We start from the raw sequence: 13,000 nt of genomic DNA, 5'->3' as shown, positions 1-13,000 counted from the left end.
AAAGCGGTTTCCGCACAGTATTTATGGATATGGCATGCTTTTTTTGTTCCACTGAGTCGAACAACGATCTATTAGTCCTATGCTTGTCGTCAATATTCAACAAGCGCCGACGATATTCAACGAGCAAATGCATGGAACGGCACCGAGGTGTCCGATTGATGTGAACGGGAACCATTTGTGCTAGGTTATTATTGTTGGAAATATGGACTGGGCCGCTTAGGTCAACGCGGCCGACCGGGTTGTGACCCGTAAAGAGTTACACCTTGGGTAACGAGCAAAATCCGCTTAACGGGATTATATTTATATTGGATATAAATAATAATATTGATATTGCTTTGAAGTGTCCATAAAATGGATTTGGAACCATATCAGGGTCTTTAAAGTCGAGAGCTACTATACTCACAAGCTGCCTGATTGGAAACAGAGTAGCGTGCCATTGAAATTCAGTAGCCGCAGATACAAGATGGTCCTCCATGATCTAAAGGTCCTTATTTTGGACTTTTGTATCGATGTTCAGATTATGGTTGTAGTTGCATGCAAGATGGCAGCATTGATCCCAAATTTCTTTGTAATTGGTGTCTTGTGTTGTTTCCATTTCTGGAAGTGGTTAAAGGTCATGTTTGGTGCCTCATATAACATGTCAGTAAAAACTCCTGCTCGCCTACAACACACTAAAGATCTCAGCCATTATGTTCTGCAACTTCAAGATGATATGCAGCTTGCTGAAAGAACATTGACAAGCATTTCAATATATGTGAACCGTGTGATCCAAAGAGCCGAAAAGCAACAACCTAACAATCTAATGAGGCTTCTAGAGGAATCTAGTGGTTTTGAAGGAGTTGGAAAGTACGACGTGCCTCAAATCCTACCAATAACTGAAGAAAAATATGTAGACTGTTGGAGCTTATCGATAGTAACCTTGAAAACCATTGCCATATCTCTTCCTAGCATCCAAAACAATATGGTTGATCGATTGCTAAGAAGTGTGAGTGAAGGTCTTACATATGTCACACATGTAGAAGAAACCCTCAATTCTAGTGACGAGTATGCAATCATTCAAAAGGCTGCTAGAAGGCTGTGGCTAGAAGTTGAAGTTTACCACAAATGGCTAGGAATCAAGGTGCAGAACCTTGCTCATCAATTTTATACAACACAAGAGAATGTTAAATGGCTCAGTGACATAGCTAAAAACATGGCCACTCTGGTGGAACGTAACGATATAAAAAGCTCAGATGGCAGTTTACTCCACATGTCAGTTTCTGCCAACTCTATGTATCGTATCGCCCAAACGATCCTAGTTTCCTACCATGCCAGCATCGACCATGTTAGCTATGAGGAACTGTTTGTGAAATTATCGTTAATGATCTCTGACATATTGGCTGCCTGTCTCACCAACCTACCCCGAGTCATAACAATGAAATGCCACACAAGTGTCATAGAGAAAAGGGAGGAGAGTGTACAAACTGCAGCCCAACTTCTTGGTGAGACTATGCAGATAATCAATATCCTTCAAGATCATGAGCTCCCAAGCTTGAATCCGGACGAGTTGCCTTTTATTGACCAGTGGCGTGATTGTTTTTTGCATTCTTCTCCTTAAAAACAGTTTGGGCTTCTTTACCAGAAAAAAACTTCTGAACTTCATGTAATATGGTCTGTTATTGAAGATTTGTCATTGTTTCTTTTCATTTGATAAAGAATGTCATTTGTTGCTCCTTTTGTACCAGCTTTGTATTTTTAATTCTACATAATCCAGCTAGTAAATTATAAGGATAAACTCACTAAAAACATTATTCGAACCTCTAATCCACGCTTGTTCCAAAAGTTGAACTCACTTGGAAAGCAAAAGTTGATCTTTAGATTTGGAACTTGCTTAAGCTTGAGGGTGTAAGCATGTCTATTGCTTAAGATTGAGTTTTCCAAAAAAAAAAATAAAGATTTTTGGCCGAAAACGTTTTCCAGCAACCCGAGACTAATGGAGTTACGCTTTAGTTAGCCGTGGCTCGCTAGGAACAAATATGTTAAAAGATGAGACCGTTCAGCCAACTTATTAGTTGAGACTAGACGTGCACAAAAAAACCGGTTCCGGAACCTAACCGGTGGAACCGAACCGGAACCGGTTCAAGTTCCTACCCGATGGACCCAATACCCAGTTTGGGTATTTTTGTACCCGAAAATCGGACCCGGTTCCCCTATTTTATTTCCCCATCGGTTCCAACCCGGTTCCTACCCGGTTCCTAATAGTACCCGGTTCGGTTCCTACATGAAAAAACCAGTTCCGGCGGGTTTTTTTTAAAAAGTCAAACACAGGTCAAACTAGCCGTTGGAACCGGTTCCAACGGTAATATAGCCGTTGGAACCGGTTTTTGAGACACAAAATAGCTGTTGTAACCGGTTCCAACGGTAATATAGCCGTTGTAACCGGTTTTTGAGACCAAAAAATAGCCGTTGTAACCGGTTCCAACGGTAATATAGCCGTTGGAACCGGTTCTTGTACCCCAAAACCTATATATAAGTTGTTTTCCATTACTTGTTTCACCACCAACCTCAAAAACAAACTAAAATACTTCTCCTTTAGCAAACCCGTTACCCGACCATCCAACTAAATATTATTATGGCACCCATAAAAAAACTAACAAGAAGGCTAAGAAGGGTGTTTTTATTGAACCCGATCCTGCTACGGAGGACCCAAGGGTTGTTACGGTAGTCAACCATACCCGCAACAAAGACATATGGAAGAATTGGGATTTGGTTGTGATGACCAAGGTTATCAAAAGGCTCGTTGCAAACTATGTGGAGCACTATTTAAACAATAACTATTACAAACATTATTAAAACATAAACGATACTAAACATAACAACTAAAACTAAAAAAACAAAGTCCATCGTTTTAATCCGGCGATCTACAACGATTAAGCGTTGTCACCGGTGGTAGATGCTTGGGTTGTAGAGCCGGACGACTCTCCCACTTCCGCTTTTTTAGCATCCAAATTTCTTTTCTCTCGACAATACTTATTCGTATGTTTTCGTAATGTCGAGTTGGACCCTGCTTTAAGAAACTTCGAGCAATACTTGCAACGAGCCATCTCCTGTGAGTCGGTCATAAGACACAAATCGTAATGAAACCAAACATCGGGGCATCTTGTTGTTTCGATCACCATAAAAACGTCGTCATTAGTTGCCATTTGTTGTCGGTTTAAGCTTAATTGTGTTTTGGAGTGTGTTTTATAGTTTCGGAAGTGGTTTAACAAGTACACAAACATACCTTGCTATTTATAGAATGTACATAACCTAATTATAGTAAAAAAAAACCGGTTCCAACGGTCAAAAACGGCTATATAGCCGTTGGAACCGGTTTCTAACGGCTATAATATTTGAATTTCAAAAAAAAACGGTGGAACCGGTTTTTACGTAAAAACCGGTCCCGGTTCCTACCCTACCCTAGTCGTGCACAAAAAAACCAGTTCCGGAACCTAACTGGTGGAACCGAACCGGAACCGGTTCCAGTTCCTACCCGGTTGGCCCAATACCCGGTTTGGGTATTTTTGTACCCGAAAATCGTACCCGGTTCTCCTATTTGTATGTCCCTATCGGTTCCAACCCGGTTCCTAATTGTAACCGGTTCGGTTCCTACCCGAAAAAACCGGTTCCGGCGGGTTTTTTTTGAAAAGTCAAACACAGGTCAAACTAGCCGTTGGAACCGGTTCCAACGGTAATATAGCCGGTGGAACCGGTTTTTGAGACACAAAATAGCCGTTGTAACCGGTTCCAACGGTAATATAGCCGTTGGAACCGGTTTTTGAGACAAATAATAGCCGTTGGAACCGGTTCCAACGGTAATATAGCCGTTGGAACCGGTTCTTGTAGCCCAAAAACTATATATAAGTTGTTTTCCATTACTTGTTTCACCACCAAACTCAAAAACAAACTAAAATACTACTCCTTTAGCAAACCCGTTCCGTTACCCGACCATCCAACTAAATATTATTATGGCACCCATAAAAAAACTAACAAGAAGGCTAAGAAGAGTGTTTTTGTTGCCCCCGTTCATGCTACGGAGGACCCAAGGGTTGTTACGGTAGTCAACCATAACCGCAACGAAGACATATGGAAGATTTGGGATTTGATTGTGGATGACGAAGGTTATCAAAAGGCTCGTTGCAAACTATGTGGTTCACTATTAAAGCTTTTCATAACAATCTTGTTAAAGAACGCGAGGCCGATATGTTTCCGGAAAGTGTTTGGGTCCAAGTCGGTTATTTGTTGGAGTATCTTGACGTGTCCAAAAAGTCAACAACAAAATTATCGGGAGTCTATTACCCTACTAGTTGTTGGGTTTTGCAAGAATTGTACTATATGTCTTGTGTTTTTAAAAGCTTTGCGGAGAAGAACAAACTCTTCAAGAATATTGTTGCGGTGATGAAGGAAAAGTTCATAAAATATTTTGAAAACATACCGCCGGTCTTTACTTGCCACCGCATTAAACCCCTATTGGAATGTTAATGGGGTTGAGACAACGATTGAGGAAATATTCGACAACTTAGGTATGCACGAGATCGACCCGAAGTTGTCGACGGAAGCGAAGGAAAAGTTCAACAAAAACCTTCAAGACCTTTATGACCATTATTTTCAAATGTATGGTCCAAGCACGAGATCGTCTTTTGTGAAAAAAACAACTAGTAGGCCGTGCAATGACCCACTTATAAACTTGATGAATGGGATTCGTGAATCGGCATCTAAGAGGCAAAGAGGAAACACACCAACTAGCGAACTTGGTCGATATAGTGGAGCAAACTATGTTGAGGGCGCAACGGTCAACGAAATTCACAATATTGATTTGTTGGCTTGGTGGAAAGGTAAACAAAACGAATTTCCCATTCTAACCGCCATGGCTCGTGATTTGCTTGCCGTACAAGCCTCAACGGTTGCTTCCGAATCGGTTTTTTCTCTTAGTGGGAGGGTGTTATCTATGTGAAGAACAAAATTAACTCCCGAGTCTCTAGAGGTTTGCATTTGCCTAAAGGACCATTTGGATGCGGTGGATCGTGTACAACACAAGGCGAACTTTGAAGACGAAATACCAATAGAGCGTCATATTCATGATGAGGAGGCGGAGGACGGGGTTTCTTCCGATAACGAAGACGAGGGTGAAGACGAGAATGAAGACGAAGAAGAGTTGTAATTTGTGTTTTTTATTTGTTTTAGTAAAATTATTTGTAACTTGTTCAACTAATATTTAGTTTTGATTTGTTTAATTATAATTACTTTTGTTACTCATGATTAATTTTTTGTTACTTTTTTAATAACGATGAACATTTTATTTATTTAAACAATAACTATTACAAACATTATTAAAACATAAACGATACATAACAACTAAAACTTAAAAAACAAAGTCCGTCGTTTTAATTCGGGAATACTTATTTTTGGGTTGTAGAACCGGACGATTCTCCCACTTCCGCTTTTTAGCATCCAAACTTCTTTTCTCTCGACAATACTTATTCGTATGTTTTCGTAATGTCGAGTTGGACCCTGCTTTAAGAAACTTCGAGCAATATTTGCAACGTGCCATCTCATGTGAGTCGGTCATCAGACACAAATCGTAATGAACCCAAACATCAGGGCATCTTGTTGTTTCGATCACCATAACAACGTCGTCATTAGTTGCCATTTGTTATCGGTTTAAGCTTAATTGTGTTTTGGAGTGTGTTTTATAGTTTTGGAAGTGGTTTAACAAGTACACGCTCATACATTGATATTTATAGAATGAAAATTAGCTAAATATAGTAATAAAACCGGTTCCAACGGTCAAAAACGGCTATATAGCCGTTGGACTGGTTTCTAACGGCTATAATGTTTGAATTTCAAAAAAAACCAGTGGAACCGGTTTTTACGTAATAACCGGTCCCGGTTCCAACCCTACCCGGTTCCTAAAAGTTTGCATTTCTGGGCATCGGTTCGGGTCGGGAACCGAACCGGTTCCTGACTGGAACCGGTGTCATTTTCTACCCGGTGTGAAAAAAACCGGTTCCAAACCGGTTCAGGTTTTCAAGGTGAACCCGATTTGTGCACGTCTACCCTACCCGGTTCCTGAAAGTTGGCATTTCTGGGCATCGGTTCGGGTCGGGAACCGAACCGGTTCCTGACTGGAACCGGTGCCATTTCCTACCCGGTCTGAAAAAAACCGGTTCCGAACCAGTTCGGGTTTTCCAAGTGTACCCGATTTGTGCACGTCTACTTGAGACTGACATTTGCCAATTTGCCAATAGTCTATAGTTAAATTATTTAAATCTAGTTTTCCCACATAAAATTAAAGTTGTAAATACATATAATTATAAACATTTTGTAAATAAAATTACTTAATAAGTAAGCAAGCCAACTCAAAGTGAAGTTAACAAAATTACTCAAAAGCAAGATCGAGCTAAAAAATAACTCATAAGCAAGCTTGAGCACAAAACAGCCAAGCTCAAGCTCTTTAATGTTAAACAAGCGGAGCTTGTAATAGTTTAAAAGCAAACGATATGAAATTTTGATATCTTTTAAATCTTTTTCAATACCTGAAATGCTCACATAAACCACAAAAACTAAAATGTTGCAGCAAAGAAAACGTCTCAAACAACAAACTCAAAGCCAAGTTTCCATAAAAAATGGACACAACATTCTTAGTAGTCTCAGACCCTCAAACAGAGGATAATAACAATTTGATACATAATAAAGCCATGACAATGCATAAATCAGCGATAACGACGAAGAGACAGTGTATTATTCCTCTTCCAAGTAGCCCTTCTTGACGGACGCATCTTGTGGTTCAAGTGACCCCTTCCACGCAGTCCTCTATACTTCTTACCAGCCGATGTTAGTCCTCTAAGCTCTCTGTGCTTGTGCACCGGGTTGCAGATCCAGTTGATTCTTGGATCGTTGCGAATGGCAGCATGTGCGGGGTCCACCAAGAACACCTCAAAGTATTTGTAGGTTGAGTCCTGCATTCAGCATATTTACTCAATGTTCACCACAGTGTACACTCAGTTTAAAATTGAGTACATGCATATATAAAACAGATGCATACCTGATTAAGCCAGTATGAGTTGAGAACTTTGAGGCCTCCCAATTTCCTGCCGGCCCGTTCCTCAGCAACAGACCGTTTGCTTCGTTGAAACTTCAGTTGAGTCACACCCTGGTTGGTTGGCTTTCCATACACGATACCTTTTGGAACTGGCCTCTTTCTTCCGCCACGCCTTACACGTACTCGATAGATCACATAACCCTAACAATAATAGATATTATTAATTATTAACTGTGTGTTTGTTTGTAAGCACAAAGTAAAATATCTATGCTACAGTTAGCAAATAAATATCATCACTTAAACAGCACAAGAGTAAACTGTTTCTTTCATGTGAAAGTAGTTTTAGCTGTGTCGCAAAGTAATTATATATAAAATAGGTTTCTGCTATCGTGTACCCCAAATTTCCATATGATTAACCACTAAATAAACTATAACTCAATATACAAACATGTATGCACAACACCCTGATGCACAAGATCTTAAGCCTTAAGTTATTTTTTTCCTGCGCCTCAAGCATCCAGCATGTTTTTAAAATACATGTGGATAGTTGGATACATTTTGATCCGAAAACGTAATGAGTAATACACAATGCAGGAAGCGCACACACACGAATGCGAGACAATATTTTGTAAAAAAAATACTAAAAATCATACTTGTATATAATGTATGAACTTGTTAACTTTTAAACACTGTAATTAAAAAAAATATTCTCATCATCTCTGACTCGTTTGCTCAATCAATTGCCAAATTCGTTCAATAGATTTGAAAGCCTAAAGCCCATTGCAACACACGGTCGGATTTTCTGACACATCAGACCGTCATTCAACATTCAATGTGCGCCTAATGAAATCGCATCGTGCGATTTGATCTCATCACAGAATCATGCCATGTGATGCACGTTTTTTTTATAAAACCAAAGCAGTGTGCTCCGTAGGAGCTTGTTTTAAAACCAACATTATCAACATAAACAATCTACCAAAAGAATTAATTAACTAATCTAACTAGAAATGAAGGTTACCTGTTTGGCTTTGTAACCCATACGGCGGGCCTTATCGGGTCGGGTAGGGTGAGTGACCCGGACAATGGAAGGAAGCTGGCGGTACTCCCAGCACCTGACCCGCTGCATAAACCTCATCACATCCGACTGCTTCTTCCTCCATAGCTCCGACACGTACGAGTAAGCGCCTGTTAACAAATAATGAAGATAAAGAAATGTAGGAATTTGGTAGGATTAAGTTAAGAGGTGTTTAGTTTACCCATCGTTGCCGGTCTTCGATCTGCTTGCTATTCCGGCGTTACAAAATTAAATGTATGGTTGGATTATTAGGATTAGGGTTTTTAAGACAAGGTATCGTAAAAAGAGGTATGGCCGGTTCTGGAATGGATTTTGGGCCTATTTTAAATCTATAGGTAGCCCATTAACCTTTTATTGGGTTATGTAGGTGATCATAATTAGAGAGAACAAAAAAAAAAAAAGTTGGTTCCAAACTGATACCAACCCAAAGCCATTTTGGGGTAAACCGGTTTTCAGACCGACCCGGCCGGACTTTGAATAACCAAATCGGTTTAAGAACGGAACCGATTTGGAGAAAACCCGGTTTATTTTGCCTCAAATCGGTTTAAGAACTAACCCAAATTAGATTGACTGGTTCGAACAGTTTCTATCCAGAACTAGTTTATAATCCAACCCGGTTTGAAGCTAAACCGATTTTGACCATTAGCGCTTTGCATTACTGGTTTATAGGATCCTTTATGATCATAAGTACAAATAAAACTGGTTTGGGCCTGCCAACCGATTTGTGTCCCAAACCACTTCATCAAAACAATTGGATTGGATTGGGTACCCGCTAATTAAAATACCAATTCGTACCGTTACAATTTTAAAAAGCATGACAAAAAACCAATTCAAACCATGGATATGGTTGAACATTTCTCCCTTCAAACTGGCCGGAACTGGTTTGGGTTTATTGACCAATTTGTACATGTCTAATCATAAGTTCATAAAATACACCTTTTTCTAATTTGACTACATGTTTGTAAGTGAGAAAGTAAGTTTGGTTATATCCGAAGCATATAAAAAACATGTAAATATATCCATAACATAAGACAATAGCTTCAAGAGGGCATAAAGTGATTGGCATGAATGTTTATGCAATAAAGAAATATTTTCATAGTGAACTTTAAACAAAAATAAATAAATAAAAAAGCTAACGTTTATGCAAATTAAAAAAAAATAAGTTGTCTAATCTATATACGGAATTTAAATTTGCAAGAGATTTAGCATTGGATGGTGGTGAACCGGTGAAGGACACTGTAATTGAGCTTTTTTTAAATTCGTAATATTTAGGGTGGTATAAATCTCAAGGGTTTGTGAATATCTTAATGTTCGTTTTTGAGAAAGATAAAATTCGAAGATTCGGAGATACGAAAGGTTTGCTAGTGATTTAAGAGTTTGGAGAGTTTGCAATGATTAAATTTGTAGGGTAATCACGTTATTTGTATAGAGTCAGAAAGAGGTGGCGGCGGAGCTTGTTGCCCGCCTACCTGCTATGTTGATGTAATTATGTTTTTATATAATGAAAAATGACATTATTATTATTATAAAAAAAAAGGAAGAAAGAATCCTATTTTTCATACACCCTAAGGAGGCAAAGACAAAAAAATGTACATGGTAAACAGTAGTTTACTCTTGTATAAACTACATTTTACAGCAAAAAGAGGTGTATGTTTACTAGAAGTGGGGGTATAAAAAAAGGACCCCGTGAAGTAAAGCCAAGGATACCTTCCAAAATTCTGCCAAAACACAAAAACATGTATGCACTTTTTAAGTGACAGAAACAAACTTTGAATTGGATTAAATTACAACTCACAAACAGTGCTTATAACTTATGAGGAAAATTTAAAAAAGAATTCACTTTCATATACTTTCACATAGTACAAACATATTAAAAAGTAAAAACCCCTCACAGGTCAACTTCATCAGGTATCAACACAACTGACCCTGTGGTCTTTCGGTTTTCAATATCCAAACGGGCCTGAGCAGCTTGAGACAGAGAGTATTTATGGTTAACCCGAACCCGTAGAACCCCACTTGCTATATTTTCAAACACTTCACCAGCAGTTTCGAGTAACTCGGCTCGTTTGGAAGTGTAGTGCACGAGAGAAGGCCTGGTCAAGAACAACGATTTTGCTGCAAGTGCTGACAACGGTACGGGGTCCGGCGTACCAGATGACTGCCCAAAACTCACAATATGTCCTCGGGTTTTTAGGCAGGCTAATGATCCCTCAAATGTGTCTTTCCCAACAGAATCATATACCACTTCAACCCCTTGACCGGATGTGATGTCAGCAACACGGTCAACAAAGTTTTCTTGTTTGGTGACAATGACATGATGGCACCCGTCTTCTTTGGCTTGTGCAGCCTTCTCGTCAGTTGACACGGTTCCAATAATAATGGCTCCGAGCGCATTTCCCCATTGACATAATAATGATCCGACTCCACCAGCAGCTGCGTGCACAAGAATCGTATGTCCACTTTCCACCTGTTGAAAAGATATTAAATAACTGATAAACAGGTTAGAAAGTGGACATTTGGGAAACTTGGTTACTATTATGTAAAGTTACCAATATACAAAATATTTGAAGACAAAATAAGTAAATACTAAATGAAAAGTTGACCTTAAAACAACGGCGGAGGAGGAACTGGGCGGTCATTCCCTTGAGCATAACTGAAGCGGCTACAATCGGGTCAACAGAAGACGGAACGGGCACAACTTTATCTGCAGGAAGTATCTGCTCTTCAGCATATGCTCCCATTGGATCCCCTGCATACGCAACAACATCTCCAACTTGCTGCCCGGTTACTCCTGGGCCCACAGCTGCCACAACTCCCACTGCCTCCATGCCTTCACCCAGAATATAATAAACTTATATACTTGGTCCAAAATGTATTAAAAGTTTAAAACCTTCTAAATTGCTTTGTTAACAAAAGCTAAGATTATAGTCGTAAATTGTAATAATATAGTGTTGTGCATATACTCAGAATTTGGCATCACTATATAATAACAAATAATGTAACATCAAACCTGGTGTGAATGGAATGGCAGCTGCCTTGTAGACGCCTTTACGGTAATAAACATCAATAAAGTTAATCCCAATGGCCTTGTTCCTTAAGGACCTTAATCTCTCCATCCTTCGGGTCTCCAATTTCAACATCCTCCCATTTTAGGACCTGTAAATGTTTGATTTCATGTATGATCACGAAACTCGTTCTGATATCAAAATGCAGAACTACTGGAGTTTTTGTTCATTCTAATTGCTAATATTAGATTCGTCAATCAACTTGAAGGAATGTTTCAAACCTATAGAATTGCACATTCTGAGAACTGGTAAAATATATTAGCATAAGGGTTGTCAATTGGGCACATGTTTAAGACATGATTTATACATGTTAATCAAAAAAGTTCACTATGCGATTTTTTTTATTTTTGTACATAATTTCTCGTTACCAGTACATAAAATTTAACAGAAATGGATGAATCGTATTCATATTTGATGCATGTGTTAACTCTCGTCTCTAATAAAGCAGTTAAATAATCCCCCTGGACCCGAATCAGTATAAATGAAGACCATAAAATTTAGGCGGAATTTGCTCATATAACTGAATAAGCAAATGAATGAATCATTGACATAATAATATTAATAAATAATCACCCAAAACAATTATAGGTATTTACAGATGCAACGGCAAGAATTCGTATTATAAAAAATCAAAAAGTCAAAAACTTGACCGTATTTGTTGGGGGTACTATTAAGAATTAAGGAAAGACCTCAGGACCACCAAGTTCATGAACTCTGATAGCTTTGACCATGTTGGATGATGATGATGATGATGATGATGATGATGATGATGATAATAACGATGTACACCTTGCCATCTTCACTTTGGTGGGATAGGTAAAGGCTTTGGCATTTGGGTGAGAGGTACAGGGTTCGATTCCTGGCAATGGCGGTTTAATGTAAATAGTAGGAGGAAAGCTTAAAAATAAAAAAATAAAAAAAAAAAAAAAAGTTGTGGCGAAAATTGATGTGATTACTTGAAACTTGAAACTGAGCTGATGTCTCAGCTTTGTGAGTTACACTTCAAACCCCATATTACATTGAGTTTTTAAATTTGACACTTATTATGTGTTTTTAAGTTTTTATATATCGGTACCTTTACCATAGTATTATTTAGGATGGACAAAGTGGGTCATAAACGGGGTCGTATCGGTTGGTGCTGACAGAAACAACGCTTGTTTTGGGCCGATCAAAATTCATCATGAACGGTAACCAGAAGCCGATTACCCTGATGTTCAATATGACTGTTACAGACAATTAAATTTTTTTTAAGATAATAATGAAATTTCAATGGTACAAAAAACCAATGAATAGATTTATTTTAATATAACTGTCGAAGCACGAAATGAATCTAACCTGATCCATGACGATGTTTTCACGGATTTTCGAAATGAACGGACCACGTCTTGATCTTCTTCTCGGCTGTGCTTGAGACCTGCGATGGCTTTTTGGAGGTGTGGATGTGACTGCTAAGATATCCTGAGGATTTCTTGTTCACAGACACAAAAAAGTGGTGGTGGCTCTTATTGAGCATGACCTCTAATAAGGAGGTGGAGACCTCCTTATATAGAGAGTCTCATGGCCACCATCATGGTACCCTAATGGGCCTAGCCCAATTAGGGTTACCTCCATAAAACCCCCTCAGCCCAATAACATTGTATTAGTCCATATAATAAAATAAGCCAAACATAATAAATTTAGGATCGTAAAACCGGGTTTAATACCATACCCCTACAATAACTATAAATGTTTTTTTTTATTTTAATTCTAATTATTTAATAGTGAATGATGGATTTGGATACCCCGCCTTTCAAAGGAATG

General features: G+C 38.7%; 2 protein-coding genes and 1 pseudogene across 3 annotated transcripts; 1 reads left to right on the top strand and 2 right to left on the bottom strand.

Moving 5' to 3' along the window:
• The first annotated feature begins 463 nt into the window (after window positions 1-463).
• On the top strand, window positions 464-1,597 carry LOC143578100 (uncharacterized). The gene has a single exon (XM_077061765.1). It carries the CDS (start codon window positions 464-466, stop codon window positions 1,595-1,597), a length of 1,134 nt encoding a protein of 377 aa, XP_076917880.1.
• Window positions 1,598-6,716: 5,119 nt separating this feature from the next.
• Window positions 6,717-8,364, bottom strand: LOC143578103 (large ribosomal subunit protein eL15-like). Its single transcript, XM_077061767.1, has 4 exons — window positions 8,317-8,364; window positions 8,079-8,245; window positions 7,064-7,261; window positions 6,717-6,977 (listed from the first exon to the last, which is right to left on the bottom strand). Exons 1-4 carry the CDS (start codon window positions 8,318-8,320, stop codon window positions 6,732-6,734), a joined length of 615 nt encoding a protein of 204 aa, XP_076917882.1. The 5' UTR covers window positions 8,321-8,364; the 3' UTR covers window positions 6,717-6,731.
• Window positions 8,365-9,778: 1,414 nt separating this feature from the next.
• On the bottom strand, window positions 9,779-11,931 carry LOC143578099 (uncharacterized; annotated as a pseudogene). Its single transcript, XR_013143214.1, has 4 exons — window positions 11,890-11,931; window positions 11,146-11,291; window positions 10,739-10,965; window positions 9,779-10,602 (listed from the first exon to the last, which is right to left on the bottom strand). The product of XR_013143214.1 is annotated as an uncharacterized LOC143578099 (transcript).
• Window positions 11,932-13,000: the final 1,069 nt, after the last annotated feature.

The sequence above is a fragment of the Bidens hawaiensis genome, unplaced genomic scaffold (assembly GCF_021521415.1).
Source record: "Bidens hawaiensis isolate Kalapana, Puna unplaced genomic scaffold, B.hawaiensis_p1.1 tig00029018_1, whole genome shotgun sequence".
NCBI classification, from domain to species: Eukaryota; Viridiplantae; Streptophyta; class Magnoliopsida; order Asterales; family Asteraceae; genus Bidens; species Bidens hawaiensis.
This window is presented reverse-complemented; position numbering and strand designations above follow the sequence as displayed.

Excerpts from the sequence above, each read along its gene's own strand:
- LOC143578100 (XM_077061765.1), top strand. The coding sequence starts at position 464 with ATGGTCCTCCATGATCTAAAGGTCCTTATTTTGGACTTTTGTATCGAT.
- LOC143578103 (XM_077061767.1), bottom strand. Across the intron at positions 7,262-8,078 it reads TGGGTTACAAAGCCAAACAG|GGTTATGTGATCTATCGAGT; the intron begins GTAACCTTCATT and ends TATTATTGTTAG. Across the intron at positions 6,978-7,063 it reads ACTCATACTGGCTTAATCAG|GACTCAACCTACAAATACTT; the intron begins GTATGCATCTGT and ends TGCTGAATGCAG.